The 15,756-nt window shown below is 43.2% G+C and overlaps 1 protein-coding gene across 2 annotated transcripts in view; it reads left to right on the top strand.

Annotated features, from left to right (window-relative positions):
- The first annotated feature begins 312 nt into the window (after nucleotides 1-312).
- Nucleotides 313-15,756, top strand: part of MSANTD1 (Myb/SANT DNA binding domain containing 1) — a 33,572-nt gene continuing 18,128 nt past the window's right edge. The window contains exons 1-2 of one of the 2 annotated variants that reach the window (XM_013959937.2): nucleotides 313-363; nucleotides 14,009-14,273. In XM_013959937.2, the coding sequence (XP_013815391.1) occupies nucleotides 14,020-14,273 (254 nt within the window). In that variant the 5' untranslated portion in view covers nucleotides 313-363; nucleotides 14,009-14,019. Of the gene's footprint in view, nucleotides 364-13,873; nucleotides 13,892-14,008; nucleotides 14,274-15,756 lie in introns of those variants that run through there. The other variant, XM_013959938.2, reaches the window with a different exon arrangement.

Genomic DNA, 15,756 nt, shown 5'->3' with positions numbered 1-15,756 from the left:
GTAGCTGTCTGGATGTAGGAATGAGATTATCGAAGGCTTATGGGCCAACTCAAGTTATTTATGGTGGGACTACATAGCCCAGGGAATATGTTTGTCCACACTGTTTGAAAGGCTAAACTACTTTGTAAACTAAACTAAAACCCTCTCATGTAGACCTTTAAAAGATAAACTCACCTAAGCACTGCTGACCTTCCTCCTCGATTGTTCCAAAATATTTCCTCTCTCCCCTCCCCATGCGCTGCATTGTTCTGCCAAATTCTCTCTCTCCAGATACGAAATTCTGCTCCGGGCCGGTGATCTGCTGCGAGGATCCCTGCATTGACTTCAAGGCTCATGGAGGATCTTCTGTTCCTAGGACAGCAGGTACCAAAGGTTTCTTTTCCCCCCACAACTCAGAGACCTTAAAGTTATAAATGTGCAGCTGTGTGTGTTTCTGTGCCCTGGGTCTCAGTTCCGCTCCACCTTTGAAAAGCAGTGTGAGAGAACAGGAGAAGAGTGCTTCAATGTGGTAATATCAGCCTGTGGAGAAGTGCTGTGTTGCCTTCTGCTCAGCTGAAGGAGCTAGAGTCAGTCACCATTTCCGTTCCTTGCAAGAAGCCACTAGACAGGTTTGCTCCTTGTGGATGGAGAAGTCCCCATTAAAATGTCTGCTCTCTGGTGGTGGTCCCTGATTTGGGTTTTTATAGGGTTTAACTGGCTGGTATTTTGTCCTTGAACTCGTTTTCTTTCTTTTGGTGTGCTGGCTCTGAGCTTGCTGGTGCCTGGCTGATATCAGAGACGTTAGCTAGTAGATTGGGAGGAATGTTATTTTAAAAATTGTTGGCCTTTAACGTTTCTTCGCTGTTTTGAGTTTCCAACATCATTTTGTGTCTCCTGACGGACATGCCTTTTTATAACCCAGCATGAGATTGCAACTCACAGTCTCAGGCTCCTCAAGCATTTACATATAGGATTTTTTGATGAGAATATTCTTTAGAGGAGGACTCAATGATTTTCTGTGTGCTGTAAGTTTAAACAGGAATCAGTAACAAGGGAAATGAACTTGTCCACGGTGGCATCCAGGCCTGCTTTTGATGTTAGCAGTTTTGGATTTGTCCTAAGATTGTGCAGAGTATCTAAGGGTATGCAGCGTATTTCTGAACGTTTGGAGGGAACGCATAGTGCTGTTCCCGTTCCTGACGGGTGCTTTGTGTAGAGTGTTTTCCCTGGGCTCTTCCGTAAGAAGGCGGGTCATTCTTCCTTCAGCTATTCCCTTCCTCTCCTCCTCCAGGACTTATGTTGGAATAGTTCCTATTAGAAATCAGCCATGTAAAATTATGTGTGTGTGTTTGTATATGTATATATAAAATAGGCAGCAGCAGAGATGTTGGCTCTCTGACGATAATTAACACTAATCAATGTATATGAAAACCTTATTTACAGGATTTATGTACTGTCTTACTGCGGTTTCATAAAGAGTAGAGCGTTTGGGAATGAAATAGAAAGTTGATCTTGATGAACGTTTCTGGGTGTAGCGCAATGTAAATATTATATCATACTAATAATTTTTCTAAAACAAAGTTGATCTTGCTTTCCCACATTGTAGCATGTCGAAAGTAGTGGGAAACATCAGAATTACCTTAAAATTGAAAGTGATTCCAGAAGTCTTAAGACTGATAACTCATAACACCCATAATATTTTAACTGCTTAGGCAGGAATTTACATGTGATACCTGCCTGAAGGAGTTCTCATTTGTAAGATAAAACAACATAGGGAGGCAGAGTAGAACAGAATACAATAATATTTCTAAAATATTCACAGCAATGAAATATAGAAATACTCCCCAAATACTTGTAATAGTTGTCATGACCAGGGTTCTCATTTTCCTTATGCCTCACAGCAGAGGAGTCTTCAGAAGAAAGTTGAAAATGTGTATTATTTCTCTCAAACCAAACATTAGGAAGGATGTACGTGATTCTCTCCGCTTTCAAGACCGTGAATCCCTGCCATTTTATTAACAGATAACCATCTGGTTCTGACACACCAAGGGATATTTTCTGTTATTTCAAAACCTCTTTGGACTTTTCTTTTGGCTTTCATCTCTGCTTAAATGACTCCTTAGCCCTGCAAAACATTGCAAAGAAAAAAAAAGTTTATTTTTTAGTCGCAGGGTCTGCCATGACCCAACATTACAGCTTTTACCCAGAGGCTGGTGGAAGTCTGGATGTCAGTTATAGTTATCTGATAGCTTACGTACAATACCCAGAGAGGCCCTGTGCGGACCAGAGGTCAGGAAGGGAACTGCAAGTTGGTCACTAAAGAATTTGGTTATTGAGGGTTGCACCAGGGATCAACACGAGCACTGGTAGCACTCGTGTTTGGATGGGCAATGTGGTATGCTGTAGATCTCAGGAGGCAGAGAAGATTAGGGAGTTTGTCAGGAATATTTCATGTAATGCGGAGCAGCCCTTGTCAGACTTGCTGTTTGTTTTTAGGAAGGCAGGATGATGTTTTGGAAAATGCTTACTATTGTGTTTTTTCCTAGACCAGCTCTTACAGCTGGAAGACATGGGCAAGCGTCTATCTTGTCCTATTTATTGGGGATGCCCCAAGTCCCCGTTTCCCAGATGTGTTTTTAACTGTCCAGCCACTCTAATGCGTGTCTTCAGAGGTCCTGCCAGATCTGCACTTTGCTGAAGGTCTTCCTAATGTATTCATAAAAAGTGATAAAATACTCTGTAAGAGGCCTCAAGGAATGATTAGTTTAATCTTCAATTAGTTCCCACTGAGATTTAATGAGAAATCATTTGAAAAGGTGTGCATGAGGTTTAATATAATCTGCTTGTCCAGTTGTCATGAAGTACAGTGTGCGCAGGGAAAGATGTTGCAAATGGAGAAATCACAACATTAGGGCTGAATATTTTAGACCATGCTTTCTGCCGCCTCAGCTGCACGTTTTTGGTCTGCTTTGAGTGGTTTCAGCCACTGAGATGTCACTACAGGGGATTAAAGGCAGTGTGGGGAAAGAGCCAGCACGAACAATAAGTTCAAGCATGTAAACCGCCACTGTTAGATTAAAGTTGGAGTATATTAAAAAAAAGAATATTTTCTTTTATGTTACTAGTGAGATCCTGACAAGAAGCAGTTGCACTTCTTGGTCTGCCCTTATCTGGGAAGTTTTGTGGATTGGGCTGTTGAGCTCTTTCTAAATCCCTAGCAAAATAAAAGCTAAAGCCAGTCCAAGTAGTTTTTGCAATACCCTTTTACAGTAAGGTGAGCGAGGTGGTGGTGGGAGAAGGGACTGACTTCCTTAAGTCCTTTGACTTGGGTGATTGCTTCCAGCAAACAGTTGCACGAGAGTGCCTCCCTTGGGAACCACACTGCTGCTTTCTGTTTGCACAGCAAACGAAAAACACTGGCCACTTTTATAACTTGAGAGAATGAGATCCTGTGATGTGAAATGGCTTGTTTTTTTATAAATTGTTTAGTCTTGTGTCTCTGCAATCAGATAGCAGGTCCTTATTGTTTTGTTTAAAAAAAATCTCTGGCCTTACAGTCATTAAAGCTATTTTATATAACCAAAAAATCCCAACCTTCTGAGCAGTTAAAGATTTGCTTACGACCATGGGGATCCAAAAAAGCTTCTTGTGGCTATTCAGAAATCTGTCAATTGAATTTTCAGGCCTAAAACAAAAAAAAGAATTCCCTAGTGCCATTCGTATCTGCCACAGACTCCTGTTGCACAACTCATTTCTACTTGCATCTTCAGTCTAGATGTCTCTTACCTTTGTGTCATCCTGAGGTCCCATATATTTTAGGTTCCCCCCCTTAAATCATCTGGGTTAGGTTTCTTATTTATGCTGAACATGCCCAGCTCCCCTGGAGTTCAGCTGGATTTGGGGAGGCTCTGCGCTACTGCGAATGGGGTCTATGGATCCTCAGTTTTGTTACTGTTCAGAGTAAGTTAACTAGGATTAATGACTACCTAGCTATGTCTGTTCCTCAGTTCCCCCCCGCGTGCATATATTAATTTAAATTCATAGCAGTGGAGTCCGTCCTTCTGACAGTCTGGCTTCTCCGCAGCCTCTGTGGCTGTGGACAGACATCCTAGGACTTCTAGGTCTTCCCATGCTGCCTGAACAGCCCAGTCTATTCCAGTTACTCAGCCTTGCTCACCTGCTGGAGACAGCTGCCCCCATAGCTTTGCTGCTGTAATGAATTGTGCGAGTGCTCCCTAATCTGCTCCAGGCAAACCCAATCCAGTTAATCTATAATTCAAAATAATCTTGTTGCTTCACTTGTGTGATCTTTTCAGCAGAGGAAGGATAGCAGGTACTTTGTCACTACTTTTGGTGGTATCAGTTTTACTTGTCTCCAAATCTGAACACCCAACTTGCAGTGTTCATGGCGTATTCTGTGCTTTGTATTTTCATCCAGTTTGACAAGCAAACTGTGTGTGTGTGCGCGTGCGCGCGTGTATGTGTGTGTGCATGCTCAGCTCTATACTTTTGCAGGGCACATACCCTGGTTTACAAGGCTAAATGCTGTGCTGAATGAAAAACAGCAGGAAGAACTTTAAAATCCCTGGTGGTATTTGACAGCTGGTGTTGGATGTAGGAAAGTTTGCATCTAGAAGTGGTTTGTGGGTGTGCGTTAGTTCAGGAGGATTTATGAAAGGAGACAGACGGACTTCCTCAAACTTGAAGCAGCAAGACTGGCCAGAATACTCCTGTGTGCAACTGCTCACCAGGATTTCTTTGATCTACGGGCTGATGGGTTTGCTGGCAGCATTTCACCAAGGCCAAAGGCGGAAGCAAGCATACGCTCCTTTGTTTAGTGATAGCCGAAACAAAAGAAGCTAATGCCCAGATCGGAGGAGCATATCAAGGCTGGAATACAAACTGAGCCCTGGCGGCTGGAGATTGATTGGGCTGTAGCTGTGTATGATAAACAGCAGAGAGCCCCAGAGAGAAAACAGCTGGAGAAAGCCCAGAGTCAACGGGAAGCATGAGAGCATTTGCAGGACAGGCCAGCGGCGAGAAGAGACGCAGCTTCCCTGAGCAGGAGGCAGGTTGCGGAGGTGAGCGCAGGCTCGCGGGGGGACGGGGACATCTCCTCCTGGCCACCCCACAGACCTTCAGGGAGCAGGGCTTTGTGCATGCTGGGAATGAAGAGGAATCTCCCAGAGAAAGTAACTGATCTGAATGCCTTCTCCTAATGGCACACCTCACAAGACCTGGCAAACCACCTGGGTTGAAAGGTGCAACGTTATATGGACATCACAATAAACTTTTCTACCTTGAGATGGCTTGTTGTCCTGCCTTCACGAGGTGTGAGAGGTAACGTTTAGGCTTCTGGTATCACGTTTGTCTTGGAGGTGCAACTCGGTGTCTCAGGAGCTGAAGGATTTGCGTGGATCATCTACAGGAAGGCAAAAGTCACCCTCTGAGGGGGAAATGTTGGAGAATAGAGGCCGTGCAGGACTTCATGGGCCGCATCACTGCACGGCCTTCATGGAAGGACATGGAAACATGTGCTTCTACCAGAAACCTGGGTGTTTTGGCTGGGGATAATAGCTTTTACACATAGCCCCGATAGGGGTACTAAACTCTCCTGAAATGCTTTGAGCGTGGCTTTGGAAGTAAAGTCCCAAGGGTAAAGGCCAGCTGATGTCTCCAGTTCGGTCCCCTGAAAGCTGTACCCTTTCCCCTTGCAAGCACGTGGAGGTCTTCCGAGACGACTGAAGTTGCTTGGCAGCCTGTTCCAGAAGTGGCAGTTACCTCTTGTATGGTCCCAATTTCCATTAGCAGCCACTTGAGCCGATAAGCTGGCTGGCTATCGCAGCGGTGAATTTGGTTTTACTTATCTTTTTGGCAGCTCTGAGCTCAGGCAGTCTTTTATTAGTACTGTCTGAACTTCATAGGTTGAAACACTTTTCTAGAATTTCCATTCCTCAAGCTGTCTTGCAGAAATACCCAAAACACCATTTACATTTCAGTTTTTGAATCTTTTAAGAATTAATATGGAAGTCTCCTGTGCCCTTAATATTTTATCTGAAACAGTTTTTTAATCTTGGAAAATTCCCTCTGTAGGGCTGAACAAAGTTTTGTGAGGGGGGGAAAAGCCTGCCGTTAGGTGCAGCCTGGGGTCTCAGCAGAAACACAGCGCTGGAGCTGGAGAAGCTCCCGTGCTTCTCCACTTGGCAGACAACTTCGTTGTTATGTTTTTTTTTTTTTTTTATTTTCAAAAGCCTGTGGCTGATTAAACTGCAGAACAGCAGGGCCTAATCCTACTGCTGTCCCCTGCCGCGATGGAGCCTGGGCGAGACTCCCCTGAGCACGTCCAGGTAATTGCCAGTCTCCTGCGGAGCAGGGCTGCCGGCCGGAGGGCACGGCACGGCACAGCACGGCGTGGCCCTGCCAGCCTTCCCGCGCTCGCTCGGCTTCCCTCGCAGCTCTTGGCAGGGAGTCAGGGAGACAGCGCGCGGATGCAAACAGCTGCTAGGTGGATTTAGCTGGCTGCCAAGCTAGTAGCAAACTCTGAGCAGAAAGGCTGGGGTTCTGGCAGGGAACCACCAGCGACTCACTCTGCAGTTTCTCCCAGGCCGGTGGTTGCTGGAAGAGGGCCAAAACCACTCTCCTTGCTGGAAGAAGAGCAAGCTAGAACCCATTTACTCAACACAGCCCTAACTCTTGCTACCAAAACCGTGCAAAACCTCAGTCTTGCACCAGTTCCCGGCAACCTGCGCTTGGCCTCTCGTCACTTGTTCGAATCTGGGGGGTGACTTCTCCCTAATGGGGTGATAACCTCCTTCAAGTATTTATTTAAATGTTGCTGCCTTCTACTCAAGAGATTACAGCGGCAGCATTAATGCTTGCTGGGGCAGAAATGAGACCGAGTGGAGCAGACCCTTGGGCAAAGCTACTGCCATGATCGGCTTTTTCGTGGCACGGCTGTTTTTTCTGCCCTGCTGAGTCAGAGCAATGTTGCACAGCACGGTGCAGAGTACAGACTTTGGGATAACAGGATTTTTTTTTTTTTAAACATCTGAAATTCAGACTGGTTTAAATCATGATCTGTATCTAAACTGAACTGTTTAAAACAGATTCTCAGATGAATTTACTTCTTAAAGAGAAATATTTGTGTAGCGTTTTAGGAGCAGTTTTTAATGAACTAGACCCTTTTCCAGCATGTGGCATGTGAAAATGTACTAAAAACCAAACAAGGGCAGGAAGACTTATTGACTAACCCCCAAAGTAGGCAGGACCAAAACCATTTTTTTCAGATGGGTTTCAGGAAACCATTAGTTGGGAACTGACTGATTTTCATTGCAATCTTATCTGCTGCTTGCTTTTTGGAAGAAGAAGCCGATGCTACGTACTGTGTGATGGCTGCATATGCTAAGGACTTGCAAATGATTTCTTAAGATTAAGCAAATCTCAGAAATGCTCTGTTCACCGTAAATTGAACTGGGAGCAAGACACACACGTAACTGATGTCTTTGCTCTCTCTGCTGTTTGTCTAAATTTTTAAGAATAATGCCTGTCTTTCCCTATAGCTATGAAAGCTTAGGAACATGTGTGACTAAAAGTCCGTCTGGTCCAATGTCTGTCACTGTATATTGTAAGTGCCAGATGTTTTGGAAGCGGGTATTTGTGCTATACAGTCTGGATATAATGGAATTTTTTTCCCTAATATGATAAGTTACGGTCTAAAGCATAAACATTTGTGTCCCTGCTAAACTTAAAAAAAAAAAAAAAACAAAAACAAAAAAAAACCAAAACAAAGTTAGTACTGTAATTATTAATCTAATTATTATCAACCTACAAGTCTATACCTCAGTGGTTCCTCCAAACAGTGAATTCCCTGGGTTCCCTGTTCAGTCCATAAATTTCCCCTTCTAAAGACCCACATAATTCCAGTTCTTTGCTGCGTTTGCACTAATGCTTCCCTTGTTCTGCGTGGTCTGATAATGAAAACTGTGCGGTTGTCCAGGATGTCCCATTTCCCGGCTTCTCTACATTCACCTCACTGCCGCTCTCCATCCTTCTCTCTCAGACTGACTCTGTGCAAAGCTGGCTTCCATGGTTACTACTAAAAAAGGCAATGGAGATATTTTTGGTCAGAATCTGCCAGTTCAGCAAGATCAAACTGTTTTGGGAAAATGTTCTGATTACAATGAAATTCAAGCAGGATGCTGCCCACCAAACCGCAAACTGGGAAACCTGTATGGCTTCCTCCTAACTCACTTGCACCTTCTCAGACCACCTTCCTCCTTGGCTGCCCTGGCCCAACAGGCAGGGAAACCCACCAGACAGACAGCCCTGAAGCAGCAAATCCGCGTGGAAATGTTCATTTTCTTGTTATTTTGTTCTAAGTTTAGAAATATCAAAATATTCTCTGCAAAGCAGAGTTGTCTTTCTCTGCACAGCACTAGCTTTCTCCAGAGTACCCGTTTCTGTTGTCAGACTACTTTGCAGGTGTTAAACATTTATTTTAGGCATATCTAAAAGCTGTTCAGCCATGTGACGGGCTTTGCTCAGCAATGATATTGCTGTCGCTTGTCCTTCCTGGTCTATCCTGGTCCCAGTCTTTTGTTTCCCTTGTGTCATGTCCAGATTAGATTGTCACTTTAAGCTTCTACAGCTTCTATAAGCCCCCCAAACTCCATACCCCAGCGAGACCGGCAGCCCCAAAGGGAACGGGGAGCTCACCAGAGCTCCCGGGGCTGACTCTGCCCTCTGCAGGGCTATTCCCTGCCCTGGGGAGTCTCCTGGTTTCCAGCTGCTTTCCTGCCCTGAACCTGCTCTTTAATGGAGGTGAGAAGAAGGTTTCTTCTTCTCCTCGGTCACCCGTCACTGCCTGCTTCCTCTGGCCAAGTTTTTCAGCAGCAGTGGAAATGTATTTCTTCCCTCATTACTTTTATCCCTTGTTGCAAATTGCATTGCACAGTAATTAGAGACACTAAAAACATCTTTAACAATTTGTTAGAAAGCGGGCATATTAGCCTAGCGGACAGTAAAATGTGCGGAAGGAGCCAGCCGCCTGACATAAGCAGGCAGCTTTTATGAACTTGAAACATAGTCCCCCACTGCCACGGAAAACCCAGATGTCTTTGTTCTTAACACGTACTGGCAGCCTTTTGAAGCGAGTTACCAAGGTGTGTGTGTGTATGTGTGTGTGCACGCCAAAGATGAAAAGGCAGAGGACGAGCATATGCTCAGCAGTGACTATCCTCTTTTAACACTGTCCACGTGTGTGTTACATTCCTGGTGGGGCAGACTGGAGGATTTCAGGGAGCGGTGACCAGCCTGTGCCTTCGATACCCTTGCTTTCAACAACTTGCCCAAGACACAGAAGGACCCAAACAGCTTGTTTTTGACTTGTACGTAATCGAGACATAGGACTGCAGTACCCATGGACGGCGTATTTTGGAGAGCTGCATCTCTGTCATTGAGGGGTGCGTGTACTCTTGTCTCTGGTAGCCCTCCAGCTGGGACCTTCTCCTCCCGAGGTCAGTGCCCAGAGTCTCTGTGCCTCAAATGGTGTTTGCTACCAACTGGCATCAGACCTTAAAGTCTTGTCTGAGGACTTATATGAACCAAAATTAGTGTACTTCTATATCTGAAATCCAGATGGACAGCTACCTGTATGTCATTACCTCTCTATAGGTAGCTGTCTGTTTGGCCTTCAGAAATGGAAGTATGTTGAGGAGAAGATGCAGAAGTTTCTTGGGTCTTAATGGAATAAATTCTAATTAGTGAAGGAGGCACTACCTGAGTTATTCTACCCAAATCCCTAACAATGGGATCAGACATGCTCTTGTGTAATCACACTTTAATGACTTAAAGTTTGTTGTTTGAGCTCTGGTAACTAAAGCTGTCATCTCTGGGCAAAAGCAAGGGATAAACCTCTTACCTTAAAACTTGATGAAGGGAGGTTTTATGTAGCTTTAGTTCACACTTGCAAAGCTGGAGACTGTATATGCAGTCAGTTATCACAAATCACATAAAGTACAGTCAACACACATGATTATTTGAGTTTTCTGAACTCTGTAATAGAAACTTCTACAGGCCAACCGCATTAGATCCGCTTCTGCAAATGAGAAACCCTTTCACTCAGCTTAGGGCTGTGCCTGTGGCATGCTATCTTTAGACATCCCCGTGAAAGGTGAAACAGCTGTGAGAACTATTATTCAAGCTGGTGTATAATGGCTGCAAGAAAGGTAAGCTGTTTAGAGAGATGACACAAAGAACAGATTTCTGGAGGATCGTTACCTTCGCACCACTCCACGCTCGCGGGCACGGGTGTGGCACTGAAAGGAAACGCGTGAATGAAATCCTCAAGTCCCCTGAGGTCTGTGTGCGTAGGAACGTCTTCCAGACTCACCATTGCAGCACGGGTCAGAGGAGGGGACCAAGGTGAACTGGAGAGCTGAGAAGAGGAGCTTGCTGCTACAGAGGGAAGGTGTCTTTATAAGGATGTCTCAGGAGCTCTGCTGTGTCTTTCAGTGAACCAAGGCCATGGTTTCCAAGAGAAGCAACTTCCTCTGTGGAGAATAGTAACTTTTTCAGTTGTTCTGCTCCTGCCAGGTACTTAGTACCAGGCTGGTCCTCAGTGTGGAGGAGACTGATGCCAGAGGACCCCGCCGTGAGAGGAGGCGGCAGAACGAAGTGCTGCGGGTGTTGGTGCAAAGTGCGTTGGTGCTGTGGGTCTGGCAGAGGCACCGAGTTGTGCTGGTGGTTATCCTGGTGGTTTGGTGACCAGCCAGTCTTCAGACAAATGGTGAACCTTATCTGGCCAGAGAACTGAGCTTGCCTCTGGCTCAAGAGGCAAGATGAGGAGAAAATCGCTAAGGGAACATCTCTTCTGAAGGATGGTTCAGAGGAGCAGATCTCTGCTGGCCCCAGGGGTGCCCTTCCTGCAGAGATCGGTGGTCCTCTCCCAGACAATCTAGAGAGGCAGAGTTTTTTTTTTTTTTTCTTTTTCCTTTTTCCCCCTGCTCAGGCTTTTGGGGAAGACCGCAAGGAGGATTTGGGGGTAGGAAAGCTGGAGGCTAGGTTTCCTCAATTTCAGCTCTGCATAGGGAAGCGGTTGCTTTATCAACCAACGTGCACTTCAGCAAGGCAGAGGGAGGCATATGGAGTCCCTATAATTAATATCAATGACTTTCTCAGAGGAGGGGATAAAACTCAAGTCCTGGAGACTTAGATTCCCTTCTGGTGCTGAGGGGAGGGGAAGAAAGGAGGTATTGGAAAGCATTTCTTTCTTTCTTTCTTTCTTTCCATTTTTTTTTTTTAAACAGATGTTAAATAGCACTATACCACTATATCAATCTGTCAATTATACTAATAGAAAACAGTGTATAGAGAAGTAATAGAGATGCACATTATGCAGAGAAACAGCCGCCTCCCTTCTGCAGTGTACAGGGTTTGCATCCAGGGGCCAGGCATGGCCCTGGCAGATGACGCTGTGCAAAAGAAGCAGTTGCACATATGCAAGGCATATGTGGGTGAAAAGTGGAATATTTGTGGACCATCAGAGAAAAAAACTTGTTGCAGCTGGCCAAGGTCTCTTCCACCCTGTCCTTATCTGTGCTAGCTGTTATGTTGGAAACGGGAATAAAAATTCTTTAAAGCAGAGATCATACTTACCTTTGGTTTTTCTTTTTTGCTACATACATAACATATATAGGTTATATATGTTTCAGCAGTGTTAATCAACATTTTCAGAACTCAGGTGGATTAAAGTCTGGAGGTGAAAAGCAATCCTCTAATGAATTAATAAAGTTTGAGAAGTGGGCTAGACTTTGGAAAAAGATACATTGGGTTTGGTTCCAAATCAGACCCTGAACTGTAGCAAGAGGCTGGTGGTCTTTTTCTCTAAGCCACTGTATTGCTTCCTTAAATTTGTCCTAGTGATCCTCTGTCGCTGCCTACAAAGGCAGTCAATGGAATTTGGTATGTTTTTATTAATATAGCTGCATGGAGACCAAGGTTAAGTGATGGGTTTTTCAAAACAAAACAAAACAATAAATTAATAAAATGAACCTGTCACCAGCTGATCCTCTTCTGACCACCATCTGTCCCCTGGTCATGTGATGTCTCCCAGCTGGCCACCCAAGAGACAAGCCATGCGAGATCATCATGACAACATATGCTGCTATTTACACATTTTTAAAGGTAATAGTTGCTAGGCTGTTATATTTGTAGTTAAAAGTAGTTATTTGGAAACCAGCCTTTTTTTTTTTTTTTTTTTCTTTAAGGAAGCCAGTGACTCAGCAGGTATATTTCTAACAGAGGCATGTTCAGGGCTAGAGCACTGGAAGCGCCTATGTACAGTATATTTGATTCCCTCCTGCCTGCCCCCCCTCCCCCCCTTGTTCTATGGTGCATTTTTGTGCCATTTGGAATAAACAATAGAATAAATAAAATGGAAAGAAGGCAGTGAGACTACAAATTTTATTAGTGTACCTTTTAGGAACATTATGTGCTCTCTTTGCCATCTCCAGGATGCAAACCAAGCTGTGCATTTTTAAACTATTGTTAAGATCAAGGATGTGGTTATGAGAAGACTTACAATTTATAGGATACTTAAGCATTAAGGATTGAGGCACAGAACATTTCCTGGGGATTAACGACTGACTGGGTGAGCCTCAGGCCATTAACCCCTGCCTGTCATTAATCTTCAGGAAATGCCCTGCAGTGAGGTCGTTATTGCTGTTATATGCTGAAACAGAAAATAATAATAAAAAAGGTCCGTGTTTTATTTATTTATTTATTTTTACATAACACAGTTGTATCTGGAATGTAGAGAATTAACATCTTTCTCTTTAGCGGGTCGCGCTGCCTGAATTAATGCATAGCATGCATCTCCCGGTTTTGTGGACGGTTATTGTGAGCTTGTGTGAATGGCAGTGGGGGCAGGATTTGGCCCACTGTTTGTGTTGCACAATTTAATGTGATGAATAAGCGGTGCCTCTCCGGTATGACTGCTGGCAGAATTTAGCCCTATAGAGAAAGCAGCTCAAAATGCTTGTTTTACAGCAAAGCAATTTATTCACAGTTCTAAGCATCTTGCAGCCTTTTTTAACTCGTTGAATAATCCTTTTAGGTTCCCCATAAAGCAGGTGAAATGCTTCTGCTGCAGTCCTAAGGCAGAACACAGGCTGCATAAATAGCATCTAAATTACTAGGAATACAAAATACACATACAGTAATACATACCTACAAAGGCAAATTCATACTGACAGGACTGCAGTATGTGCTTAGCAGCAGCAAAACATCTCAGGGAAAAAAAAGTGGCTTTATATTAAAATTGCATATGCATTTCTATATATATTTAAACACTTAAATACTGTTTTGTGCGTGTTCTTAAAAACAGATGCAGGCACCTTTTAATGAGACTGCCTGCTTAAACATTTATTAGGTTATAGATATATCGTTTTCATAAAGCTGGCTGAAGCTTTTTGCAGAATATCTTTGCAAAAAGCGTTTTTTTTTGTGTACATGGCCTCAGTCCTTGCAACCTCCTAGAGAGTCTGTCAAGGCGCAACTTAAAAGCTCGTTCAGGCGACCATGACCCCCTGCTAGCAGATTGTCTGCCTAAAAGGTAAGGGAAAGCTAAAAAGAAGTAGAAACTTAAAAGTAGCTTCTCAAAGGCTGCATAGATCTTTTTTTTGTTAAACCTAAAGTGTTTAAAAGCTTTAATATTGATGGCCTGTCAACTTTGTCCTGATTCTTTGGCTTTCAGTTAAAAGGTTTTTGTTGTTGTAGCTTATGCAGTTGCTCTGTTGCTATGGAAACGTGACATCAAAATGACGTTTCTCTGTTTAAAAGCTTTTAACTAAATTCCTGCCTGTCAGATGTAGGCCCCATTTTGTGCACTCAAGCTTCAAGCTGTTGCAAAAAGGTTTCATATGTTCTCTTGTCATTCAAATTCTTTATCCACATATGCATGTCTTGCACTACAAAAACCTAAACTAAAAACTCAATCTATATTAAGTGTCCTCTTTTAAAACCCTTTTAGGTCAGTCAGCAATGGCTGCAGCAGAAATTCCCAGTTACATTGTTTCTTCTCAGACTGAGAAACACAGAAGGGCCAGAAACTGGACTGATGCAGAAATGAGAGGTTTAATGCTGGTTTGGGAAGAATTTTTTGATGAACTGAAACAAACTAAAAGGAATGCCAAAGTTTATGAGAAAATGGCTAACAAACTCTTTGAAATGACTGGAGAAATTCGCCACGGAGAGGAAATAAAGATAAAAATTACAAATATGACATTCCAGTACAGGTAAGCTTCAGTTAATTCTTTTTCTTTTAAGAGATTTTAGCAGGGACAACGCAGTGATATTTGCCTTTCAGAAAGAAGTCTCCTACAGGAAATCTATAGATAAAAGATTAAAGATTGTTCATATCGCTTTTAAAATTCTCTCTTGCCAGTGCTGTTACGTCATTGTTAATTTTTTCCCCGTTTAATTTCAAACTCTGGGACAACTTTGTTTCTTTATAATTAACTAACATTGTAATGAAATAGAGGGATGGAAATGTATTTAGTGGCAAAACCGATTTTTTTTCTTTCTCTCTCTCTCTTTTTTTTTTCCTTTCTGCTGCAGGGACTGATTGTGTTAGCTTGGCAGCAGTTCCTTGCAGTGAAACTACTGCAGTTTGAAGTGGCCAGTTAGAATCAGGCTCACAAGGAAAAGTTAAAAAATGCAAAATAATTTATTTGGGAATGAAGTTCCTCGATTTTTGGCTTTGTGAGTTTGAAGGGTTACACTTCACAGGGCCGAGAATAATTGAACGTCTTATTGCTGAGTGACACACATTGCTATAATTATAAGCAGCACCAGCGAAAGAACTATTATATCTGCAGAGAGAGAATCAATGTGCACTGTCAATACTGCTCCAAAAGAGTTGGGGGGAGGGCGGAGGTGTCTACAAGGCAATGATAAAGAACAGGCAGTGTCAGTCAGGAGGGGAAGTTGGCTTTAGAAAATGTGAGACATTTGTGCATGTGTTGTTTGGGGGGGGGGGAATTAACAGAAATATTTGCATATCTCTCTCTCTTTTTTTTTTTTTTAATTCTTATCTCTGTGAGACACAAACTGCCTCATACTGGAAATCCTGAGTGGTGATTTTAGCTATGTGCTTGTAATGCAAGAAAATCAAATATGTGACTCTTTTATTTAATCTTTCCTCAAAGCTCGTATTAATAATAAAAAAGGTTATTACAGCAGGCAACCATGTTAAAAATGCTTGCTTTTCTGTAAGGCACCCTTACTGTGTTTAATGCAGACTCTACTCATCAAATAGAAAACTAGGGGAAATCCTGTAAACCCCTTAACTTTGAATGTCCTTCTTCTATATTTGCAAGATCCACAAGCATAATCTTTAAGATCATTTTCCATAATATTAAACTTGATATTTTGTATCAAAGGCTAATGTCTTCAAAATGTCATACTAACCCTGCTGTAATCCTTACAATTTTCTTTACTGAGACTGTAGATGAGAAAGCTGGAAGTAAGATAATTTTTTTCTGCCCAGCATCACCCCGCAATTCACACTGGGATCCAGCATTACAACTCGGGAGTTCTTGGCTGCCAGGCCTCTGCTTAGTCTGCTAAATCTGCAGTCCTCCCTATTGAGAAACACGTCTTGTGGCACCGAGATTTTACAGGTGTCGAGCAACATTGCACAGTATTTTAAGTGTCATAATTGCTAAGTGTAATAGGTTATTTCTGTCAGCCTTTGTTCTAAATTTTCAATTTTGTCAT

The sequence above is a fragment of the Apteryx mantelli genome, chromosome 5 (assembly GCF_036417845.1).
Source record: "Apteryx mantelli isolate bAptMan1 chromosome 5, bAptMan1.hap1, whole genome shotgun sequence".
Classification (NCBI taxonomy): domain Eukaryota; kingdom Metazoa; phylum Chordata; class Aves; order Apterygiformes; family Apterygidae; genus Apteryx; species Apteryx mantelli.
This window is presented reverse-complemented; position numbering and strand designations above follow the sequence as displayed.